The sequence below is a fragment of the Notamacropus eugenii genome, chromosome 1, assembly GCF_028372415.1.
Source record: "Notamacropus eugenii isolate mMacEug1 chromosome 1, mMacEug1.pri_v2, whole genome shotgun sequence".
Lineage (NCBI taxonomy): Eukaryota > Metazoa > Chordata > Mammalia > Diprotodontia > Macropodidae > Notamacropus > Notamacropus eugenii.
The window spans coordinates 469,534,238-469,561,104 of record NC_092872.1 but is presented as its reverse complement, the minus strand read 5'-3'; the positions used below and the strand labels follow the sequence as shown (position 1 = coordinate 469,561,104).

At 37.2% G+C, this 26,867-nt stretch overlaps 1 protein-coding gene across 11 annotated transcripts in view; it reads right to left on the bottom strand.

The window, feature by feature from the left end:
• Nucleotides 1–26,867, bottom strand: part of FTO (FTO alpha-ketoglutarate dependent dioxygenase) — a 417,587-nt gene that overhangs the window by 193,481 nt on the left and 197,239 nt on the right. The window contains exon 8 of one of the 11 annotated variants that reach the window (XM_072632235.1): nucleotides 14,033–14,547. The exons of the other annotated variants lie outside the window; for them this stretch is intronic. Within the exon in view, the coding sequence (XP_072488336.1) occupies nucleotides 14,488–14,547 (60 nt within the window). The 3' untranslated portion in view covers nucleotides 14,033–14,487. Of the gene's footprint in view, nucleotides 1–14,032; nucleotides 14,548–26,867 lie in introns of those variants that run through there. 11 annotated transcript variants of the gene reach the window in all.

The following is a 26,867-nucleotide window of genomic DNA, read 5'->3' as shown; positions in this document are numbered from 1 at the left end:
GGCAACTGATTGGATATGGAGTGAGGCAGAGGAGGAGAAAGATGGTAAGAGTGAGGAGTTGAGGATGACAACTAGGTTGTAAGCCTAGATGACTGGAAAGATGGTAGTGCTCAAGACAGTATATGTGTGTATGTGTGTGTGTGTGTGTGTGTGTGTGTGTGTGTGTGTATTCGTCCTTTGTTGCCGAAGAAGACCATGCCATTAGAGAAATAATGACATGACTTACACTTGACTTTGTTTTGAGTGAGGGAAGGCTGTGCAGGTCACCAGTCTCACTTCCCCTCCAGAGCCATCTGGATCCAGTGACCAGATATTCATCAGGATGATTGAAGATGACCCAGGATGAGGCAATTGGGGTTAAGTGACTTGCCCAAGGTCACACAGCTAGTGAGAGTCAAGTGTCTGAAGTGAGATTTGAAACTCAGGTCCTTCTGACTCCTGCACTGGTATAGGGAAGTTAGCAAAAGGGAAGCGCCTAAGAGGACCAAAGAAACATTTATTGACCTCCTATTGTGTGCAACCTCCTCATTCTATAGATAGGAAAACTGAGTCCTGGAGTGATTAAATGTACAAGGAGCAGCAAGGAAGTCATTGTCCCTGGATCATAGAGTATGTGGAGGGGTGTAAATTCTAAAACTGGAAAAACAGGAAGGCGCCAGTTTACAAAGGCTTTTGAAAACCAAATGAAAGATAATATCCTTACTAACTGTATGACTTTACATAAGGTCATACAACTAGTAAGGAGCAAAAGTCGGGGCTAGAATAAAGGTCTTTTAACTCCACGTTTAGCACTCAATCAAGCATTTATTAAGTATCTACTAAGCTCCAGAGACTGTACTGGTGCTAGGCTGCTGCTGCTATTCAGTCATGTCTGACTCTTCATGAACCCATGGATTTTTTCCATAGGGTTTTCTTGGCAAAGATACTGGAGTGGTTTGCCCTTTCTTTCTCCAGTGTGTCCCCATTGCCCCATGAGAGGCAAATAGTGATTAAATGACTTGCCCAGGGTCACACAGCTAATAAGTGTCTAAGGTAGGATCTGAACTCAAATCTTCCTGACTTCAGAAAGCAATTCGGTATTCTATGCATTGCACCACCTAGCTGCCCCAGGTGTGAGTCACATATACACAAAGAATGAAACAAACCCTACTTTCAAGAAGGTTTTTATGTGCTATTATATCACAAAGTCTAGCAAACAGTTAAAAAAAGACAATTAAATTAGAAGATTCCTTACTTTATGATCCCAGTAAGTTTCAAGATTTACCAAGTGGAAGATTTTACTTTCTCTCCTCAATAGGTTAAACATTTGTTCAAGGTTTGGTTAACCAAGAGGGAGGAAGGAAAAATATCTGTGCCCTAAGGATCATCAGAGAGCCTTAGTTTCTTCTGCCTCAATAATCTGGGCTTTCTAAGAGATAGATGATAACTCAGCCATGAATTTGTAACCCCTCATCTATCAATTTAAGATGAATCACTTCAACTACTTCTCCCTTGATATAGTATCTGTTATTCATTCATTTATAAAACAAACATTAAGTATCAATAATGTGAAATGCCATGTACATCACACTCAATTGAAAATATTTCTTCATTTTAGTCACAGAGAATCAGCACTAACATGCAATCGGGAATATGGACATTCTGAATTAGTTATGTGAGAGACTTTCAAGGCAAACTCAGTCTGGAAGTCGAATATGCTAATTTCAGAGTAAAATTCAGAATTATTCTGTCCATTAATAACGATCTGTATTTAGCTTTTAAAAAAAAAAAAGTTCCTTCTCAATGTAATTGTGTCCTTGAACTGACCAAGATGTTACTTCTCAGGCACACCCACAAAGACATACTACTCCTACCAATTCACCATATATCTCCCCAAGAAGAGCCACGGAAGCAAGATGGTACTCTAAAAGTATGTTTGTTATTCTTGCTTTCTCAGTAAAAGTTCAGCTAATGTCCTTTAAAATACAAGGGCATAAACTTCAATATCCCAATGGGACAAAAAAAGGGTAACGTCCTTGCTAAGGAGGAGAAAAAACTGTGCCATTTCTCTCATTTCCTATGTGTGTCTGCCTCATTTTAGGAGTCCATTTCCCCTCTACACACACAAATTACAAAGATACGCTCCAACTGATAACAAGGGCTAAAGGTTCAACTTGTGAAGAAACTCAGTTTAAGATGTTATCAGCTAGGAAAGCTATTTCCTCACATCAACACTGCATAGGGCTGTCAGAAACCCAACCAGTACCACCCCTCTTTAAAAGGGCAGGAGCACTTTTTTCCCCTAAAGAAAAGCACGAAACCTGCTCCTATAGCTACAGTCCCATCAAAGAAAGGTTGACCTTAGGTCTTTCTTCATTTAATGATAGTTAGTGAAAGATTATTGTCTTGTGGGGCCTCTGCAGTCCAATTCTGAGTGATGCTTTAAATGTCCCAAAATGGACTGGATGGGCATCACCTCAGATTTCTACCAGCTTAGGCTCTCAGGTCAAAAGAATAAATAAACACTCCTCTCAACCCCTCTGTCTGCCTTATCTCCCCCTCCTGTGAGAAGGTTTTGGGGGGTGCTATCATTCAACAACATTGAAACTTTCTTTCCTCCATTTCCTGAATTGGAGGAAAAATATCCTGGATGACCTCCTCTGAGAGATAACACCAAATAACTATTGGGTGTTGTGTATGCTGGATTACTTAGGGCAGTTGTCTTCATAATTCCCTGCCTATCCCCTTCCAAACAATCTCAATAAGGAAAGTAGGAGATAAGCTTACTGTGTTAAAACTAAGTCACAAAGATGATAAAATCCAGAAGTCCACCAACAAATAAGCCTTTCATTCCCAACTAGAGGGTCATTTGGTACAATTCATCTTGAAGACCCACATTATTAATTTCTCAAGTGAAAGAACTCAGCAGGCAGAAAGACAATTTACATATTAGTCCCTGACAAGGATCTGCAAACAAATTCTGGGGTTCCTAGCATCCTCTGCCATGTAGTCAGGAGAGGCAACTGATGAGTCAGGATAAATGTTATTCTAGTTAACCTATAAGATTCTAAACAAAGGCCTAAAGTAGCCTTAAGATAGTATTTTGCTCTTGTTTTCAAAGAGGTTTCGCATCATCTCAGTCTTTGATTTGTAAAATCCCAGAATCCCACTCATTTATTTGTATTACTGTAATCTCTTTGGCTGCAGTAGCTTAAGCTGGCCATAACTATATGCATCATTAGATCCTAGCGGGTAAATGTATGAATACCCAGAAAAGATAGTCCCCATGGTCATTTGTGGGGAATCCTGACCACTTGCAGGCATTTAACCTCCATAGTCTATGTCTCCTGTCACAGGAACGAGGCTAGACATCTGCATTCCAATTGGCAACTTTTGTGCTTTGGATTTTTGGGTAAAAAATGGCTTGTGTTTGTCAGGGAAAGCAAATACAAAAAAAAAGGGGGAGAGGAAAAAAGTGTTGTTTATAGAAGCCAGCTGCTCTAGCTTTGGCGCCAGCAACTCCTCATCCTGCTATTTTACGCCTGCAACCTCACTGCCCCCACTGGCACAGGTACAACTAAATGTTGACTTCAATGCTTTGGAGAGCACTCAACTGATTTTGTACATGATTAATTGCCAAAGACATGGCTGACCATATGGAACAGAGAAAGCATCAAGTAATTCATACTTCTGTATGTGATCATTTGGCCCCTGTTGTTTTAATGTACAGGAAAGAGCTAGTATAGCACAGACCTGGTGTCTTGCCCTTGACAGCCCATTAAGAAATCTCAAAGCACCTAGTTGAAGTTATGCTGTTGGCTTTTCAATAGCAGCCTAATAAAACAGAAGCAAAGCTTTCCAACTAGTCTTAAATCTTTCACATACAGTACATTAACCACTGCTGCTAAAACAACTGGTTTCTTATGATAGGAAATGGGATTTGATTTCTAGCCTCTGCATACTTACTGAAAGCCTTTTTCTGACCTTTGTAGAGTTTACAAAATCATTGTTCTTTCTTTCCTGCCATTTCCAAGTTTCTTGCCATAGAGGGCCTAATAGATTTGTTGAAGTTCAGTATATTCTGCCCTTACTCACTGTCTATATGCAGTTTGTGTAATAAACTCTGATTCGTGGGGAACTGGAATGGAATAATTATTTTTTTCCAAGAGGACAGGAATCATTCTAGCATCTCAAACATTAGCCTCCTTGAAAGAAACCATATACAAGGGGGAAAAACTTCAGAAAAAGTTATTCTCTCTGACTCTTCATCTCCTCATTCAGTAAAATTCAACTCAATTTGTGAAAGAACATCAATTTATTTTTCAGTTGCTCTACTCTTTGCTGAGTGTGACACTCCATGCCAGGCAAAGGAGGAAGGTTCAGGCTCAGATGCAATGTCAGTGTCACACGTGGCAGTCGATTAGCTTTATCCACTATTAAAATCTTTTCAGACAGTTACTTCCAGTTTGGGAGAGGAGGGGAAAGGGGGAATATTTCCACAGTGTTTTCCTTTCAAGGATTTTCAAATGACAGTGCTAAAAAGTTTAATCCCATCAGCGCAGTCTTTTTGGCAGTTCTGACACATGCTGGCAGGGATGCCTTTCTTGGCACCTTCTATTAGAAAATATTTATATGAGTTTTTTTGTCTGTGGATTTTCTAGATGTCCAAGTTATCCTCACACCCAAAGAAACCATATATGGGGAAATCTCTCTGCTTCAATATTCACCAGCAGGATTGTAAGTTTCCCTGCCGCTGAAGTCAGCTAACAAGACATTTAGAGATGGTAGCCAAAGGGATGTTCCTTTTCTTCCTAGGAAAACAACAACTTCTACTGTGAGCAATTGAAATGAAGACTAAGACTATGACATGTACAATGTGTGTGTGTACATGTGGATACATGTATCTGGGTTCACTTGCAAGCATGTCAAGGTCAAAGAAATGAGCATTTTAAAACTCTATACTATATTTCAAAAATTAAACAACACTATAAAAGCTAAGGTTTTAAGACAAAACTTTTGGAGAAGAAAACTCTTTACAAAGGAACACTTCTATATAAATTTAGATTTATAAAGCACTTGTGACCTAGTGCCCATCCTACAAGGTAGGTTAATAGTATTCATCCTATTATGTGGAAAGAAATATCTAATGACAGATCAAATTAGAGGGAGAGAAAGCATTGGAACTTCTAGTTCTAATATTTCTAGCCCTTTGTTTATCATCCTAGTAGACAAATGAGAAGGCAATGCCATAAAGTTCCATTCCCACATAACCCTTAGTAAAGAAAGCAAATAGTATTAAAACACACCACTACCCTATAAATTACTTCCTAATGAAGAATTAAAAGTAGATTCTTTGCATCATTTCACATACTACATACACCACACACACATATGTACACTTGTATGCATGCGTAGATGCATATATACACATACACATTCTACGTAATAAATGCTATAGTGGTTTCTGATTTATTTCTACAATAACCTTGTGTCTGTATATTCAATGGCCTCACCATTATCTTTTTACTTATGTCTATTCATTTTCTGAAACAAAGGCAATGGTTCCCACCTATACAAGGAGATCCCCAATCCTAAAAAAGTGGGCATGAAACAGCTGATATTTCAGAGTACATTTTGCTATCCTCAGCTAGGCTTTAAGGGTAAAGCATAGTCAGTTAGCTACACCAAGCATTAAATGACTGAGCCACTCAAGATGTTTGGAATAAAAATGGCTTAGCACCTTCAGATCCTTGGGTGAGTGAAAGGTTAGCCTGTTGCCAGATTCTCCCTCAGAACAGCTCCCTCCATCACCCAAACATCAATAACACAAAGAATGAAGTGGGTCTGCCATGCATGTTGGATTATATGAAGTGTAAAACATTGGGGGGAAGGGAAAGGCCTTTGAACGAAAGCAGGGGGAGAAAGAAATCACACTTGCAAGAGGATCCAGCTGACAGCTCAGTCCCTAACAAGTGAGACAAGTGAATATGTTTGGAGACATTGTGAATGCGGGAAGAGAGCAAGCCTTTTGTCTGCAGCCCTACAGTGTGTCTTTAACCCAACTGCTGCCTGCATCGCTGAACATATGTTTTCTGCACAAGAACTGAAGCAGAAAAAGGGCTCTTTGTTATAATTCACTCCTTTGTATGGACCTCTCTCTCTCTCCCAACCAATGCTCTATTTTGGTTGCATCTCAACATGAGTTGCAGTTAAGACCAGTCAAAGTCCCAGTAATAATTTACTATTGCTCAAGAATTGTGGTTGAGGGGACACAGAGAAGAGACCCCACATTTACCATAGGCATAGAGACTGCTCTCTGGCATCTTGGTGCCACCACATCAGCATAATCAGAGCTGCCCTTTGTGTGCATAGTATTCCCCAGAGTACCTGGCCTGAGAAGCCATCTCAGAGTCAAGCAGGGAAATACTCTCCACACTAGGCCAATCATGATGACAGAGAAGGGGTTGCCAGTATCAGATGACCAGCATTCAGATGTGATTTCTCCATCTTCCCATTTTCCCCACATTTAATTAAGAGACCTAACAAGCTTGAACCATTGCATTTCAGCTGGTATGCATGCATATGTGTGTGTATACACATACACACACACACACACACACACACACGCACATGCACACACACCAGCAATGGGAGAACTAAAACACAGGTGTGTTAAAGATGTGGTTCAAGAATCTATTTCTAGATATTTATTACTGAAAAAATGAACGGTGAGCATAGTAGAATCAATAGTATCTCTGCCATATGAGACAATGATCATCAAGACAGCAGAAGATGATCCATGCAGAGAGATGTTGGGCACCTTTTTATTCTGGGTGTTGTCTGGATGTAAAGCAGCCTACTGAATACAGAATCCCATGTCAATCCATCAATCAATCAATATTTCTTCAGTGTCTGTTATGTTAAAGGCACTGTGCCAGGCATCATGGAAAACGATAAAGTGGAAATAGGTGATCTCTGATGTCTCTTCCAATTCTAGTATTCAAATAATTATGTCAGGGGCCCTATTCTCTCAGAGTATAAAGCTGGGGGAAAAAACAAATCACTTCAGTAAAATATTAGAGTTGGAAGGAAACTCAAAAGTCAACTAGTCTAATTTACACATTTTCATAAAGTCTTTAACATAATTAATTTACAATATATTTATTTTGGTTGACAAAAAAAGTAATCTCTTCTCCAGGACACATGGTTTATCAATCTATTTTATTACTTACGTTATGGGTACATTTCAACATTTACCCACTCAGACATGCTATCCGTTCACTTTGCAGATAATTAATATGTTATCTTTTTGAAAAGCATGGTGAAGGATGGTGGAAAGAGTTCTGGAAATGGAGTCTAGAGAGACTGGTTCAAATCCTGTCTTAACACTTACCATCCAGCTAACCATAGGTAAGACATCAAATCTCTCTGAGGCTAAATTTCTCCACTTATAAGATGTGAGCCACAAAACTGGGGATGCTTGGTTCATAAGGCTAATGGGAGGCTTAAATGAGATAGGATGTATATAAAGTATTTTGCAAACTTTAAAGCATCGATGTGAGCTATTACATTTATTTATCAAAAACTGTTTTTGGACAGTTGACACTTGGACACTTCCAAATAAGAATTTCAGACCTTCATTACTTTTACCCTATTTGTACAATTCTAGGAGACTAATTGGTTTTCCCATTTCCAATCTCTTCATTCTCCCAATCTATCCTCTATACAGTCAAAATAATATTCATAAGGCTAATTCACAAGACTAATCATGCAAATGCCTTGATTAAAAAAAAACCTTCAGAGGCTACCTCAAAATAAAGTAGAAACTTCCAATCATTTTCCATCATGTCCAACTCTCCATGACCCCATTTGGGCTTTTCTTTTTTTTATTTTTATTTTGGAGTCAAGGACCAAAATATAAATACAGAATAGAGAAAAGAAAGAAAAACATATAAACTAAAATACTGGAACTTAAATACAAAGCAAGAAAGAAAAAAAAAGCATGTCCTGTACATAGCAGAACATAAGCCCATTTGGGTTTTTCTTGGCAAAGGTTTGCCATTTCTTTCTTCAGTCCATTTTACAGATGGGGAACTGAGGCAAACAAGATTAAGTGACTTGCCCGGGGTCACACAGTTAGTAACTGTCTAAAGCTCAATATGAACTCAGGAAGAAGAATCTTTCCAACTCTAGGCCTGGCACTCCATATACTGTGCTGTCTAGCTGCTGTAAAAATCCCTCCAAATCCAGCTCCACTCTACCTTTCTAAATCCATTTCATACTGCTCCTTTTCAAGCAGTCTAATCAAACTGAACTGCAGGCTCTTCAGACTCCATTCATTTTCCATGTTTGGGAACTTGCATATGCCATACCCCAGGACTAGAAAGCACTTCTCACCTTATTTTGGCATTATCTCCCTTTAAGGCTCAGTTCAAGTGAGAACTCTTCTGGGAAGCCTTTTCTTAACCACAAAGTTACAAATATTCTACCCCATTTCAAATTACCTTGTATTTACTTATCTATAGACCTGTTGCATAAGGGACTGTTTTGTCTTATTATCTTTGAGACTTAGCAGAGCATCTTTTCTAAGCACTGAATTTTTGCTGTATTAAATTGAGTGATGTTTCCTGAAAACTGAAGAGTATCACTGCAAGGGGCCATTTAGATCACATAATCCAAACCTTTCATTTTTCAGATGAGAAAACTGAAGCAAAGATAAATCGAGTGACTTGCCTAAAGTCACACAGCAGGTTAGGTGCAGAGCCTGGAGCTCCTGTCTTCTATTGCTCTGTCTACTGTACCAAATTGCCATTTTGTAGAAAACAGTTCCTTTGATTGAAATCACAATAATCAAAACTTGAAGTAAAACAATAATTTGATAGAAAAGTGAATTCAGTGCTATATTTTTTTCTTCCTTAGACTTTCTTAACCCAAGCAGTGCTCTTTGCTCACTCTGCCTTAAATAAACACCACTGACTTTGCCTTTTCATAGGCAATACCACCTGCTCTTTAGTTACTCTTTTTAACTCTGTAGACTAAAAAAAAAGGAACAAGAAACCCTTTAGTTTTAGGAATCTAATTCTCAAAAAATAAAATCATAGATTTAGAACTGGAAGAGAGCTTGAGGCTACAACACTTTCATTTTATAGAGGAAGAATCTGAGGCCTAGAAAAGTTAAGTGACTTGACCAGTATCAAATAGTTTGTAAGTTTTTGAGACAGGATGAAAACCCAAGTCTTCCTAACACTAGGTCCAGAATTTTAGGACAACTGTGTGTGGCAGGTACCAAAGGACAAACACCACCATAATGAGACTGTACCCCTGGAATGGCCATGAAGTTATCTGCCCAGGCTTTTTCACTCCAATTGGAGACTGATACAATATCAAGTAGATTAGTAAAGTTATTTAAAGTATGACGTTAATAATGTCAAAGGCATAGATTTTCTTTCTGAAGAGTCAAGGGACATTCCATAGTTTTTATACATGCACAACATGGAAAGGACTAAGTGGTCACACATTAACCTTTTCATGTAACATCCAGACATGTGGTTAGAAGATTCAAAATGACTGGTAATAATGGTGTCTTTAATATTCAATTCAATTCAATTATCTCCTATGTGGAAGGCACTATACTAGCTCCTAGAGATAAAACAACAATGGAAAAACAGCACAGCCTTTGTCTTGAAGTAGATGACAATCTAAAAGGCATTAAGAAATACACAAATAAGTATGAGAAGAGGATGAATGTGAAAAAAGATACAGAAGGTAGTCCAAAAAGCCTCAGACTAAACATGAAGTGTGTGATTAATTTTAACTAGTGGGATTTAGAAAAAGTTTCATGAAGGAAGATAAACCTGAGCTAGGCCTTTAAAAAGAAAAGGATGTGAACAGGTGGTGATATGGATGAAAAACATACCAGGAATGAGAGACGGCCTATGTTGTGTACAGAAAGATGGAAGAGAACAGGACAAGATAAAAGAATTGCAAATTGCTTAGTTTATCTGAAACAGAGTTTGTGAAGGTGAATATAGGAAAATAACGCTGTAAAGGTGGGTTAGAATAAGATCACAGAGGGCCTGATGCAATAGGTTAAGGTAATTTGTATTTTATCTTTTTGAGAGTCAGGAGCTACAGAATGCTTTTAGTTGAGAAATGGTATGGTCAGACCATATCACTAGGAAGCTTACTTCGACATCTTTGTGAAGATATCATTAGAGTCCCCCTCTAACAGTTCATCAGGGCAGAAAGATGACCCTGGATTCTTAAACAGAGCAAACTCTGGTAAGTCTTCCAAGCTGGAAAGGCTTTGATACAATCCAGTGATGGACTGTATGTTTTTTTTTTCCCCCAAGGTGCAGCCTACCCAGGTTGAAAGAGTCAACAAGCTGGCTGCAAAGTTTTCAGCCACAGCAGTTCTTGAAGATCATTTACTAAGATGCAGGAAACTTTTTAATCTATGTTTAAATCTAAGGAGGGAATACCTACACTAATAAAATTGTAGGTCTTTGAAGAATTGTAGATGGATGGGAGGACAGAGAGATTGCAAGCAGGGAGACTAGTTAGGCTATTAAAATAGTCTAAGTGAGAGGTCTTGAGGGCCTATGCATGAGGGAGATGGATAGATGCAAGAGACTGTGGAGGCAGAAATGACTGGCCATGGCAACTAACATAATTATAGAGATGAGGGAGAAAGGGAAGAGTCGAAGATGACTAAAAAGTTTTAATCTTGTATGATTAGGAAGACAGTGGAATACAAGGAACAGAAAAAGACCAACCTGGGGGGAGGGACAAATTAGCTTACTTTGTACACACACACACACACACACACACACACACACACACGCAATTCTTTTTCAACGTTGGCAGGATACGAAGATGGAGATGTCTAACAGGCAGTTGGAAATATGAAATTACAGCTGAGAGGGGGAAGCAGGGTTGAATACAGCAATTACAAAATCGTTTACATATGACTTACATGGAAATGTGTTTTACATGACTACACAAGTATAACCCAAAATGCTTGCCTTCTCAAGGAGAGGGGAAAGGGAGGGAAGGAAAGAATTTGGAAACAAAAATTTGAAAAAAAACGTAAAATTTTTTTACATGTAACTGGGAAAAATAAAATATTAAATTTAAAAAATCATTTGCACAGAATTAATTGAAATTATGGTAGTGGATGAGATCAAAGGAGAGTATATAATAATTAATGATACTTAATATTTGTAAAGCTACTATATAGTTTTCAAAAAGCTTTCAAGAATCTTAATTCATCTGTTCTGTGAGCTAATGAATTGTTGTCATCGTGTTTTGTTTTGTTTTTTGAAACTTGGGTGAAAGCCAGAAATCTCCCAAGGACTAAATTCTTTCTCTTTGCGTGACTTCCTAGGTTAAAGTTTCAAATGGCATTACTTTACGGGTTTTCCCTCCACTCTTTTCTGCCATCCGTCTACACAATATAAATGTATATGTGTGAATATATGCATACATATATATATTTATACATTTATACATATATTATACACACATGAAATACATGGACATGCATGTGTGTAAATACACACATATGCATTTGAAAGAACTGTGGGTAAAGAGATGTAAATACCAATGTCTCAAGTATAGTTCATTGAATCATAGATTTAGAGCTAGAAAGGACCTTGGAGGTCATCCAATCTACACCCCCTGCCCCCATTGTACAATTGAGGAATTTAGGACCAGAGAGATTAAGAAACTTGCTCAAAGTCACACTGCTAGTAAGAGGTAGGAGGAGGATTTGACTTCTGACTCCAAATCTAGCGCTCTTTCCAATGAACCGTGCTTATGAATGCTAAGTGTTATTCTGAAGGTTAAAACCACCCTTTCTAGGCTGGCAGATGCTAGAGTGTGTGACTGTGTGTGTCTATGTGTATGTGTACATATAGAGAGAAATACAAATCTTTCTATCTATCTATCACCATTGAAAGCAGTATTTTGTGTGCAGGTTTCAATAGATCTAATCAGCTTCCAGGGGAAAAATGACAAAAACAGGTTGACATATAAGTACTGACTGGAAACACATACACACACAATTGGTCTTAAAACAATAATTAAAGTAATATCTACAAAAATGATCAAATCTTGACCATTAGAATAGACTCTCAATTCTGAACTTCATATGTGGACTCATGAAAAAAGCATCAATCTATACTCATTTTTTCAGCTGGGGAAAGAAACAATCTGCCTTTAACAATTAAGCCCTGTTTTGATCTATACCTTTCATTTTAAGAGACTTGAAGTAAACAGGTAAGGAATGCTAGGACTTTTACTTTGGCTTGAGAAGAGCTAATCTCATTCCTAAAAAAATCTTTCACTTTAAGAGCACCATGATCAACAAAAGCCAATATTTCTGTTTTGGTTAATATAATACGAAGACCACAAACCACCACTGGCATTGGCATGAAATCCTTACCTAGAACTCGTCATATTCAGAACAGTGTTCTGCTTTGATAAACAAGTACCACTGATTCCTCTTAGAGAGATAATTGTCTCCCTTGCTTTGTTTAGTGGTTATAAATTCCATCTACAAAGATAAACTGTTGTACTAAGCCAGTGATGGGATAGTCCTTTCATACTGAAATTGTCTCCATGAGACTGAGCAGAACTTGGGGGAAAGGGGGCGTCAGACAATACATACTCTGAAAGGATTAAAAAAATGGGTAAGACCGGGGCAACACTGGGCTGCCTCCTCCTCCCCTCCTGTGTTCGGGTCTACCACCTGCTGCTATTTTTTTTGTTTCAATAACAAAGAGGCTTTCATGTTTCAGACTCATATTTAATGTTTGCTGAATGAAGCTACTTAATCTTGGCTCACCCTTCTAACCCATAGAAAGACAAATTTTTTTGCATCACCACTATGAATGCTGGCAAAATCAAAATAAAACAACAAACATAACTTCCTTGATTAAAACCAGAATATATAGAGACATGTATATACACAGACATATATGTTTATGTTATATATACATGTATTTATATACAAACGACTGTCCATCTTATTTCATTAATAGAAGCCATTGCTATATGTTAAGAGAAAGCATATTTGCTTTTAATGGTGCTATTTAACACTTGTGATTTTTATGGTTCACTACAGTAACAGGTGTTGTCTTGTAACCAGGGATGTAAAGCGTTAAGGGGGAGTAGGGGTGGATTTCACAGACACCAAGCTGCTTTAACCACTGACAGCAGAAAGGAATTTTTTAAAAGCAATTTGGTAGGGTCAGTAAAAAGTAACCCAGGTCAAAAGAGCAAAGTGGTACAAAAAAATTCTACCCATTGATAAATGAATATACTGGCTTGTGGATGGATGCACAAGGCGAATGCTAAACCACTGTTGTATGGAAACAAAAATATGGTGTCTTTGTGACACTTTTATAATAAGTTATTTCAGCTTGGTGAACACTCTAGTCTTCCATCCTCCCTGCATACTACTACTGAAGTACACATTAATGAAAACAAAAGGGTCCATTTTCATTGTAACCATGCAGTGGGGTTAAGCATTTGACCTCCAAGTATGGTGTACTTGTGCTCAATGGAAAGGTTCTTGACAATATATACAAGAATGACTGCTTCCAGAGAAAGGGAACACAATTAAAAACAATCTAGGATGCTTGTTGTACAGCTGTTCATGTTTCAGCTCTGCCTGACCTCTAAAGATGCTGCATGTTTAACGGAGACAATTTAAGATATTTTAGTGAGTTGCCAAACCATTCACTAGAACTATCCTTCCATCCTGCAACACCTGCTGTAAACAGAGCATTTTAAAAGTAATGAGACATTACACGAGATCTGCATCACTGACTCTTCTGCTCCTCTCCGTATAATTTAAGTGGTCTGAGGAGCAGCCAAAGGTCATATCTTGAGATGACCTAAAAGACGAGGGAATTTTCTACATTAAGAATGCTTTTCACTAAATGGTACCCATGCAAAGGTCTTATGTCATCTTAATTTTTAAGAATAATGGCAACAAACGCAAATAAAACACCCTCTCTGATAAAAAAAAGAAAGAAAAAGAAACAAAGAAATTAAAGGATCTTTTACTTTGTCCAAAAATAAAAATGCAGTACTTCATTTACCACCTAAGGAAGGCAAACTACTGAGAAAGGACAATTCAGGTTAAAAGTATTAAGCAAAAGAAAACATCGTTTTGGATACGCTTTGCTAGATGATACATTGTTATTGTTTTTAAGTGACACAAGCATATCTCCCAACAGCATAGAAGACAGTTAATTAAGATAAACATATCTAAGGTGAAAGATTAAGTGTTTGTCCATATTTTGGGGGAAAAAATTACTGTCTTTCTGTTTGTGTGATCTTATCGGAGTCAAGAAAAGCCACGGAACCCTGACCCACAACCCTCCACTTTCCAAGTAATGGTGTTCTTGGGAAGCAGTAGCGGTGAGATGAAGTGTGGTCTCCCCTGGGTTAGACAATGCAAAGAAGCCAAAAGATGGCAACGAAGGCTGACAAGTGCCCTTACGTGAACCAGCTAGCAAGGTCTCCTTCCACTTTCAGAAAGGGATACTTCCCACTTCTCTGGAAAAAAGGAAGATAAAGAGAGCTGAAATCAAAGGGAAGAGGTAGGCTGAATCTCCAACACAGTACCATGAAGGGAAAACATTGCTCATCAAACAGATTAAAAAACACACTTTAATCTCTAGGGTTCTTGACCTTTGATGTTATAGTCAGAAAACTTAGAGTCTATGAGATTTATAATATTTCTAGTGGGAAGTGCTTGATGTTTCAGAAATTTTCCACTGGAGATTAAGGTTTATTTTATCCCTGATGTTGAGAGCATCAGACTTTGGTGCTTCATCATAGACAGGGGCATTTTCTTGTCATCTGATGCATCAAAACACCAAACTTTCGGTCATCAAGTTAAATTAAATTTCCAGTGAACAAAGCACCTGGGAATTATTCAATAATCACTGTCATTTTTTACTAAATAGCAGTATGTCTTTCTTTTTTCTTAAAGCCAGCTCTTAGGGAGACCACAAAAACTGATTTCAAATGGCTGCATTAATCTCTATATTTTAAAAGATCAATTTATTTCTCAATTTATTTTGAAAATTTGGAGAAGTTAAATTGTTGGGGGAAGAATGTAACAATCTCCAAGATCACAGCAGCATTTCCAGGCAAATCACCCAAAACATAGGCTTCTGAATGGCCATGAATCACACAGAAAATTTCTGCTAGCACAATTTGAAAGAGCCCCTTGGAATGAACTCTTCTTCCACTCACTTCTCCCCTCCAACTAGAACTCATTCCCTTCTCCAAGCAAGACCATCTTAAAAGCAGTATTTAATGACTTACATATCAATGAAGTTGGTTTCATATCAATGAAGGCAACTAGATTTTCTCCAACACTACCTGCCTGAGGTTCCTCCTGCCTTTAAAGGTGGCTCTGTCAAAATTAGGAAAGGCTCCTCCCCACTTTCAAATGCTGGATGTAATAACAACAACAACAAAAACGAACTTCAGGCCCACCTCTAGAGTCATGCCACCTTCTCTGACAATGATACTGTGGAGGTAAAAGGGATGACCCAAGCTTGTGGTCCATATAATATTTTGGTTAATTTCAAATTCTTGCTGGTAAAACAAAACAAATAAAAAACCCTCCTGATCAACTTTCTGATGACTTTGTGCCACTTTCTGTCTTTCCTAATCCCTCCAGGTATGATTTTCTTCCTTATCAAACTACACCAGATTACACTTATTGTGAATGTATTCAATACAGTCTGCATAAGTTAAGTTCCCCTAGCACTTGGGTAGATTTGTTTCTGTCTTTGTATTCTCAGAATCTAACATAGTATCATGTTCCTTAGTACCTTCCAAATAGCAAGTGTTAAATAAATGTTTATTTAATTTAACTGAATATTCCTATCCCTGAAATATCTTAAAATCAGTCCTTAAGTACCTTAAAAATCATTGCTTCCAGCACAGATATATTTCTATATGTAGTATGGTTTGGCCAAATTTCGTTTTTTAGTATGATTTCTACCTTCCCATACTGCACCCTGAGTGATGAAGTACTGAGCCCAAATGTAATAGTTTCACTGATATCTATAATAAAAATAGCTTTCTAGAGCAACACTGGCAGAACCGTTTCATTTCACATCTGTTTGTTGTCTTTCCACTTTATAACTACTGAGGATGATCTGTTTTAGCTGAATTTTATGCAAACTTTCTGTAGGCTTATTCTGTTTTCTCCCCATAGTTTTTTTTTTGTTTACTGTTTTGTAAGACAATATTGTTTATAATCTGTCATCATCTGCACATTAGTCAGCATTGTAAACAGACGTTACCTTTGGCTACCACAAGAAGATTAAAGTTGCTGGCTGAGATGGTTTCTAGACATGGTTTCTAAACCTCTTCACTGTAGCAACTGTTTTATAATGGTGAAATGGCTAAAAGAAATTGTAATAATAAGAAAGGCCATGGTCTTCATCAAAAAAACCCCATCAACCCAGTAATCACTAAAATGTCTCTTTCTTTAACTCTATAAACCTATATAAGAATAAGCTGAGTGTAAATTCTATCCTTGATGAAAGCAAAACAGGAACAGATAAGCTTTCTCAGATGCTTTCCTGTAATAAATTGTTTCTACACACAGTCATATATTTGAAAGCTCCCAAAAACACAAGATCCTGCTTCGCTTATCATTTGGTAACTACAAAAAAAAAAATTGGCCTTGAACTCAGTAAACCAAATCACAGTGCCAATGAGGCACTCCTCCAACAAGGTGTTTCCCATGCATATGTCAAGATCACCCAAGACTCTGATAGATATAATCACAAAGCAAAAAAAAAATGGATAAAAAATGCATCCTATCCAGAATTGCGGACTGAAAGGCTGTAGTCTCTATAGGAGTGCCTCATTGTTTCTTTTCTCCTTCTACCAGCAAAGGCAAAGAGATAGTGGATATTGGCTAAGAAAGTGATACTTGCTTCAGTAAACCATGGGAATGAACATTTCTAGTTCAGAACCAACCAATCAATCAAAAAGTACTTAATCAGTGCCTAACAAATGTCAGGAACTATGATAGGCATTGGGGGCACAAACACAAAGAATGAAATAATCTCTATTATTGGAAGTTTGTTTTAATAAAGGGGACAAGCACATATACGTATGTGTATTGTATACACATTCTATATACATATACACATACCTACGTAATAAATATTAAGTTCATAAGTACACATAGAGAGAAGATAGTTAAGCATATCTTAGCTTTAGAAGGAGAAAACTAGCAACTAGAAAATCTTTTTCAGATCTTTGAAAAGGCTTAGCGAAAAAAGGATGGCATCTGAGCTATGTTTTGAAGTAAAAAAGTAACTCTCCGAGGCAGATGTAAGGACAGAGCACATTTCAGTCATGAGAAACAGTACAAAAGCTCAGACACTGAAGATGGAGAATTGTGTGAGGAACAGAGAGAGGCTATGTCACAGAATGCAGGATGGGAGATAATGTTTAATGAAATTTCAAAGAGGGATCAGGAACAGATGGTGGAGGGGTTTGAAAATTAAGCAAAGGAGTCTATGTTCTCTGCTAGAGGTAACAAGAAGCCACTGGAGTTCACTGAATTGAAGAGTCACATGGTCAGATCTGTGTTTAGGGAAAATTACTTTGGCAGCAGTGTGGAGGCTGTACTCGAGTGGTGAGAGATGTGAGGGAGAAGACCAATTAGAAGCAGGTCGCAATAATTTAGGTGAGAGGTGATGAGGACCTGAACTAAGGTGGCAACTGTGTGAGTACAGGAAGGGGTTGAATGCGAGCGACGTTTCAAAACTAGAAATGGCAAGATTTGGCAACTGATTGGTAGGTAGACTGAAGGAGGGATATTGTCCAGGTTATAGTCAGAAGACTGTGGGGATGGTGATGCCTAAAGCAGAAAAATAGGGAAGCTTGGAAGAAGGAAGAATTTGGGGAAGATAATCAGTTGAGTTTTAAGACATGTTGAGCTTAAGATGTCTCAGGGACAGCCAACATGAAATGTCAAATATGCATCTGGTAATGCAGCACAGAGTAAAGACAAAGGCTACATATACAGATATGGGAGTCAGCTGCACAGAGATGATAGTTAAACTCAAGGGCATTGAAGTTAGAAGAAGAAAAGGAAAAAAAGATTCTAGCATTGAAGGTTCCAGATATGAAGGGTTCTGTTATGAAGGGTGGAAATCTGTCTGAAGCAGAAGAAGCCTGTGGCATAAGGACTTTATGAATCTCAGAGACCTATAAAATCCATATGTTTTTTGGACCTCTACAAGATGACATACATTTGGATGGGCAATCCATTCAGTCAGTCCATCCTTACAGACATCTTAGGTACCTGTGGATAAAGATTCGGGACTAGGCTTGAAAGGGAAGAAGAAAAAAAGTTTGAAAATATTTGCAAAACCCTGGTGGTCTATCAGTGATCTTAACCCACGACTCATAGCCAAAGCCAGTATATTTTAATCTCTTGTTGATGTTATATGGATATTATTGCATGTATTGATATTATATAGATGTTATGGATATGGAACATTATGACCTCAAGAGAATTACAAATGACCCTAAAGGGCAACACTAAGATATGATGTGGGTGCATATGTAGGCTGCAGCATTTTACCAATGATAACTTTTTCAAACATAGTAGTAAAAAAGACATCTATAAAATAAAGAAAGCAGACTAGGAAAGCAATGTACACAATAACCATAACAATGTTCAGTGAAAGGAGAGAAAATAAAAGGGAAAGTGAATGCTATGAACCTGTGAAATGAGTTGGACCTGAAGAAGAGATGAGAAAATTCAACTCCCTCACTGTTTGCAAAGGTGGAGGATTATGAATGTGCAATAGTATAAACAGTCCTTGCTTTATGCAAGTGGGTCGTTCTGCAGACATCTAGAGAAAGCTATTTGTACATAATACAAATGTGTCCACAGATGGAGGATGGGAAGGAGAAAGGGAGACACAGGCCCATGGAAGGAGGGGACCAGGAACTTTTTAAGGATTTGTGGGAGCCAAGGACAGAGAAGAGTAAGAGCAGAAAGAGGTATACATGGGGACCTGTGCTTAAGAGAGATGAAGGACACAAAGGGGGCAGACACATGGAGGACTGACACAGACACACAAAGGAGAAGATGGGAGACGTGCAGGGGCTGGAGACAGACACGGTACCTGAGTGAAGAAGGATGGAAGACAGACACACAAGGCAAGAACCATTTGAGAATTAGAGGTGATGGGACTTCTTGGGCTGGAGTCAAAATAAGAGAGTAAAGAAAAAATTTTACAGTAACTTTCTCTGATAAGACTCATTTCAGAAGAGGATATGGGGAAGACGGTGGAATAAAGCAGAAAGTTACCTAGATCTCATAAATCCCCCACAAATAATATAAAATAATGCCTTAAAGTGAAGTTTGTGCAGCAGAAATAATTGAAAGTTGGGGCAAAAAAACCTGGGAGATCTTTAGGAAAGATCTGAACCTCCCAGGTACACTGGCTTGGCCTGATTGAAATACAAATGCCTCAGGGAAGATACTGCCAAATCAACAAACAAGCCCTGAGGGCTGCTGCTTCAGGTGGCAGACTCAGCTTCAGGAAGTTTTGCTTCACAGACAGTATAGGGGTTGGACAGCTGGTCAGCGGTGTGCTGATCGGAAACAGTACCAGGCTGTGATGTGGGTGAGGAGAAGAGAGCACATGTTGGTCAGTGAGATCACAGAGAGCAGAGATGGGGACCCTGTGGGCTGTGGGTACTCAAAAAGTACCTGGTTTTGGGTCCAGGGAAGAGGGGTGAGCCTAAGTTTACAGCTGTGGGAGGGACTACAGAGAACAAGAGCATTTGCAGTGATCACATTGCAGGGGGCCTTGACTGTGGCTCAGGGGACAGCAGCACAAGAACTCTGAAGCCTCAGATAACATCCCTCACACCTAGGGGAAAAAGCCCAACTTTAACAAAAAGGGAACAGGCAAGAAATAAGCCGCTAAAACATAATAATGATGAGCAAGCAAAAGATAAAGAACTTGACCGTAGACAGCTACTATGGTGATAGAGAAGATTCGAATTCCATTTCAAAAGAAGTGCTACTTCTATTGTGAAGAAACAAAGCAGGATGATCACAAGTCCAAAAAGAGTTTTTAGAAGATCTTAAAAAGGAAGTTAAAAATCAAATAGAAGAAGTTGAGGAAAAAATAGGGGGAAAAAGAGTAATGCAAAACAGTCAAGAAAATTATGAAAAGTAAATCAATTAAAAGAAAAGACAAATCCAAAAACTTACAGAAGAAAACAGCTCCTTAAGAATTAGATTTGGGCAAGGGGAAGCTAATGACTTCATAAGGCACCAAGAAATAATAAAACCAAAAGAATGAAAAAAATTAGAAGAGAATGTGCAATATCTCATTAGAAAAAGGACTAACCTGGAGAACAGATTGAGGAGAGACAATACAAGAATCACTGGACTACCTGAAGGTTATGATAAAAAAAAAAGAGTTTAAACACTCTATTTCAAGAGATTTTTAAGGAAAATTGCCCTGAAGTTTTAGAATGAGAGGATAAACTAGAAATAGAAAAAAATCCACCAATCACCACCTGAAAGAGATCCCAAGACGAACGCTCACAGGAACAACGCAGCTAAGTTTTGAAGCTCCTAGGTCAAGAAGAAAATACTATAAGCAATCACGAAAAAAATTTTAATAGCGTAAAGCTATAGTTAGGATAACACAAGAGTCAGCAAGTTCATCCATAAAAGGCTGAAGGTCACAGAACAATGTATTCTAAAGAGCAAAGGAGCTGGGTTTGCAACCAAGAATAACTTACCCAGCAAGCAAAGCTGTGTGCTATCCTGAATAGGAAAAAACAGACATTTAATGAACTAAAGGATTTTCAAGTATTTGTGAAGAAAAGATCAGAACTAAATGGAAAATTTGACATGCTAGATTTTGGAAAAATATAAGAAAGTAAACATTAAAGACCAATTACAAAGGACTTAATAGGATTAAAATCTTTACTTTTTATATGGTAAAACATCATCGGTGACTCTTCAGAATGTTATCATTACTGGGATAGTCTGAAAGAGTATATATAGATAGAAGGCTTGGGGTTCAGTTGAGTAGGATGGGATGATTCTAAAAAGTAAAACTGGGTAGGGAGAGGTAAAATGGAGCAATTATCTGAAATTAATGAGGTATGAATGGAAGAACTGCTACAGTGGAGGCAGAAGAGGAAAGAGGGCTGTTAGTGCTAGAATCATATTCTCATCAGAACTGAGTTAAAGAGGAAATAATATATACATCTAGAAGGGTATAAAAGTCTTCTTAACTTAACAGAGAAATAGGAAGGCAATGGGATAGGACAGAAATAGGAAGGTGAAGGGAAAGATAAGAGAGAGATTCACCTACCCTAAGAAATTAAGCATAATACTTTAAGGGAAAAAAAATGGTCATTCAATGAAATAGAAGGATTTCATACTTTCATAAGAAGACTAGAACTGAACAAAAAATTTCATCTCCAATATCAAGACTCAAGAGAAGCATAAAAAGGTTAAAAGGGAAAAGAAAACATAAGGGATTCAATAGAGCTGAGCCATTACATCCCTACATGGGAACATGATATTTGTAATTCTTAAAAATTGTATCACTAGTAGTACAGCTAATAGGAGTATATACAGACAGAGGATATGGGTATAAGGTGAATTTAAGGGGATGACATAAAAAGAACTAAGAGATGAGATAGAGGAGTACACTGGGTGCAGAAGGAAGGGAGAGGTAGAATGGTGTAAATTATTTCACATGAAAAGGTGTGTAAAACCTATTATAGTGGAGGGAAAGATGGGAGAGTGAGTCACTTGAACTTTATTCTCATTAGTATTGGCTCAAAGAAGGAATAATATATACAATCAACTGACAGAAAAGTCGGAGGAGAGACGATTAAGTAGAAGGGAGGGAGGGATACTGACAGAAGAGAGGGCAGATTGGGGGAGGAGGCAGACAGAAGCAAAACACTGATGAAGAGGGAAATGGTGAAAGGAGAGAGAGGAAAAACAGGAGGAAAAATAGGATGGAGGGAAATACCCAGTTAGTAATTATAACTCTAAATGTGAACAGGATGAATTCTCCCATAAAACAGAAGCAGATAGCAGAGTGAATCAAAAGCCAGAATCCTACAATATGTGGTTTACAAGAAACACACTTGAATCAGAGAAATACACAGAGTAAATGTAAGGGGCTAGAGCAGAATCTATTATGCTTCAGGTGAAGTAGGAAAAGCAGAGGTAGCAATCATGATCTCAAAGAAAGTAAAAGCAAAAATAGACCTAATTAAAAGAGATAAGAAAGGAAACTACTTCTTGCTAAAAAGGTGCCATAGTCAATGAAGCAATATCAGTACTAAATATATATATATATGTACCAAATGGTATCGCTTCCAAATTCTTAAAGGAGAAATTAAGTGAGTTACAGGTTCATGGCCAAATAAGAGACAGACAGTATTACAAAATGTAAAATACATAATTTTTATTATATTAAATAAAAAGCTTTTGCACAAATAAAACTAGTATAACCATGATTACAAGGAAAACAAAAAGCTGGAAAACAATTACAGCAAGTGTCTCTATAAAGCCCTCTTTTCTCAAATATATAGAGAACTGAGTCAAATTTATAAGATTACAAGCCATTCTCCAAATGATAAATGGTCAAAGGATACAAACAGGCAGTTTTCAGACAAAGAAATCAAAGCTATCTATTGTCATATTAAAACATGCTCTAAATTACTACTGACCAGAGAAATGCAAATTGAAACAACTAAGGTACCACTTCCATCTATCAGATTGGCTAATATGACAAAAAAGAAAAATGATAAATGTTGGAGAGGATGTGGGAAAATTGGGACACTAATGCACTGTTGGTAGAGTTGTGAAATGATCCACCCATTCTGGAGAGCAATTTGAAACTATGTCCAAAGGAGAACCAAACTGTGCATACCTTTTAATCCAGCAATACCACTACTAGGTCTATATCCCAAAGAGATCATAAAAAAGGGAAAACGACCTACATGTGCAAAAATATTTATTGCAGCCCTTCTCATGGTGCCAAAATATTGGAAACTGAGGGGATGCCAACCAACTGGAGAATGCCTAAACAAGCTGTGGTAATGGAATGTATGTAGTGTGTAATGGAAACTACTGTGCAATAAGAAAGGATGAACAGGAAGACTTCAGAAAAACCTGGAAAGACTTATGTGAACTAATGAAAAGTGAAATGAGCAGAAGCAGGAAAAGAGTCATACAGCATCAACAATACTGAGTGATGACCAACTATGAATGACTCAGCTCTTCTCTACAACACAATGATCCAAGCAAGTACAAAGAACTCACAAAGGAAAATGCTATCCATATCCAGATAAAGAACTGAATGCAGATCAAGGCATACTTTTTTCACTTTACTTTTTTCATATTGTTTGTCCTTTTGATCTGTTTCTTCTTTCACAACTGTGAAAGCCACAACTGTGGCTATATGGAAATATGTTTTACATGATAGTACATGTATAAGCTATATCAAATTGCCTACCATTTTAGGAAGCAGGGAGGGGAGTGAGGGAGAAAAAATTGGAATTTAAATCTTTTAAAAATGAATGTTAATATTGTCTTTACATGTAATTGGGGAAAACTAAAATACTATTAAATAATAAATAAAATTATACGTTCATTGTTAAAAAAAACAAACTAGGTAAGTCTAACCAAAAGAAAAATAAGAAGTCAAGGAGATGAATAGAATCTTAGATAAGTTAGATATGACAGATATCTGGAGAAAACTGAATTAGAAGAGAAATAAATGTACCTTTTTTTCCAGTGGCACATGGTACCTTTATAAAAACTGACCATAAATTAAGGCATAAAAATCTTACAATTAAATGCAGAAAAGCAGAAATATTAAATACATTCTTTTCAAATTATAGTGCAATAAAATTATATTTAATGAGAAACCATGGAAATATAGATTAAAAACTAATTGGAAACTAAGTAAACTTATCTAAAGAATGAATGTACTAAAGAACAAGTCATAGAAATAATAAATAATTTTATTAGGGAGAATGACAATAATCAATATATCAAGTCATGAAAACACACTCTAAATCACTACTGATTAGAGAAATGCAAATTAAAATAACTCTGAGGTATCACTTCACAACCAACAGATTGGCTAATGTGACAGAAAAGAAAAATGGCAAATTCTGGAGGGGATGTGGAAAATAGTACAATAATGTACTTTTGGTAGAATTATGAACTGATCCAACCATTCTGAAGAACAATTTGGAACTATACCTGAAGAGCTATAAAACTGTGCATAATCTTTAACCCAGCAATACCACTAATTGGTCTGTATCCCAAATAGATCAAAGGAAAGGAAAAAAGATACTATTTGTACAAAAATATAGTGGCCATTTTTATGGTGGCAAAGAATTGGAAACTGAGGAGATGCCCATTAACTGGGGAATGGCTGAACAAGTTGTGATATATGATTGTGATGTAATACCATTATACTATGAGAAATGACAAGCAGGATGGTTTCAGAAAAACTTGGGAAGACTTATATGAACTCATGCAAAGGAAATGATCAGAACCAGAAGAACATTGTACAGAGTATTACAGAAAAGGACTTCCAGAAAAAGGACTGATTAAATACAGGAGTGTCCTGCCCAGCCACCATCCTTCAGTACCTCCTGTCTAGTTAGTAAGAAGGAATGGACCTAAGAAAACAAATTATTCAGGAAGGGACGTTATGACAAGATCTACCGAGAAAACTAAGAAACAGACTAGCAAAAACAAAACAAAACAAAAAAAAAAGGTTAGGTGAACATATTATACCATACATCATAAAAAAAATTCCACAGGAATAAAGAATTTAAATATAAAAAGTCACACCATTAAAAAAAAATCAAAGGACATTGCAGTCATATCAATCCCAGTTATGAATAACAAAAGAATTTGTAACCACACATAGGAGAGAAGAAATCATAAAAAACAGGCAATTTCAACTACATAATATTTTAAAGCTTTTCCACAAATAAAATTAATGCAACTGGAAAATATATAGATTGGCAAAACTGATTGTTATGAAATTATAATAACTAAGCTTGATTCCAAAGAAGAGATATGAGAAGGTACTTCCTCTGCTTCTTCACAGAGGTATCGGACTATGGCTGTGGAACATGACATTTAATGGCAAGACTTTTTCAATATGTCAGTTTTGCTGACCTGGCTTTCTTCCCACTCTTTAGTATTTTAAGACAAAACTTTCTGGAAAAGTAAATTACATAAAAACAGAATGTATGAATTAAAATTTATTTTTAAAAAGAAATAAATATGTTTATGTTAAATATCAAATACCCGATACAAATTAGACTTTCAAAAATTTAAAGTTGATACAAATATACATTCCCTAACTGACCAATTGATAAAGAATATGAACAATGATTCTCAAAAAAAGAGATACAAGCTCTTGATAACTGAAAGAAATTCAAAACTATTAAGTAACAAGAAAAATGCAAATTAAAATAACCCTAAGATATCACTCATACTTTTCAAGCTAGCAAAAATGTAAAATATGAGAAAATGTAATGTTGGAGGCGCTATATGAAGAGAAAGACTTTGATTTATTACTGGTGGGGCTGTGAATTGTTTCAGCCATTCTGAAGAACAATTTGATATCAAGCAAGGGACATTATTTAGTGACTCATACCCTTTGATCCAAAGATTTCATTACTGAGATTATACCCAAACAATGGTACTGACAATAAGAAAAATCCTGAAGTACAAAAATGTTTATCACAGCATGATTTGTGATAACAAAAAGCTGGAAACAAGATACATGGCCAAAATTAAAGAATGACTAAACAAACTTTGGTACATGAATGTGAGAGAATATTACCACGTCATAAGGAGAGATGAATACAAAAAATTCAGAGAAGCAAGGAAAAACTATGATGTGATATAAAAAAAGAAGCAAAAGAACAATACACGTGACAATTACAACAATCTGAGTTCTGAGACAAAACAAAAACCCAATCAAACCCATGATTAATGTCACTGTCAGGTTGCCAGAGTTAAAAAACAATTCCTTTTTTTTTAGGTAATCACCTATTTGTGGGAAATATGCACTTTAGGAAGGCATTGTTTGGGAGGTTTTTGGGAAGTATCAATTGTGTAAAAAGAAAATGTATCAATACATATATTAAAAGGCATAGGGAACAACACCCCCACACACACACACTCACACACACACACACACACACACACACACACACACACAGAATGAGGGGGACATTCTCAGAGAAGGATGCTAAGACATATTAATTTTATCCCAGAAAGAAACCAAATGTGCACCTCTCTTGGGAAGCCTGGGGTTATCACATTTCTTCCTCGGGCTCAAGGCATGATGTTTACAAATGGAAAAGTCTATAATAAAACTCACGTGAGAGCAGACCTACAACTTCTGCAAGTGTTTACATTCTAATCAAGAAAACAAATCGCTTCTCACCAGGAAATTCCAGTGCCGTCAGCATGAAGGTTGCTGTACTGGTGCCAGGGGCGCTCTGGGGACGACAGGAGCTTCCCCTTCTTTCCATGCTGGACTCATTCCGTACACCTCCATGACAGGAGGGAGGAAAAGTGTTCCAAGCATATAACACCACTTTATTTGTTCTCCAGCTGCTTAATGTGGACCCTGAATGCCTAGTATAGGACTATATACCTTGTGGGCAATCAATACTCAATAAATCCTAGATGATTAGTTATATGACTCCCAAACCAGTCAAGTTGAGAAGAATATTGAGAAAGTGTGGATTCTGACCTCCTTGACTAGAAAGGACTGAGAACC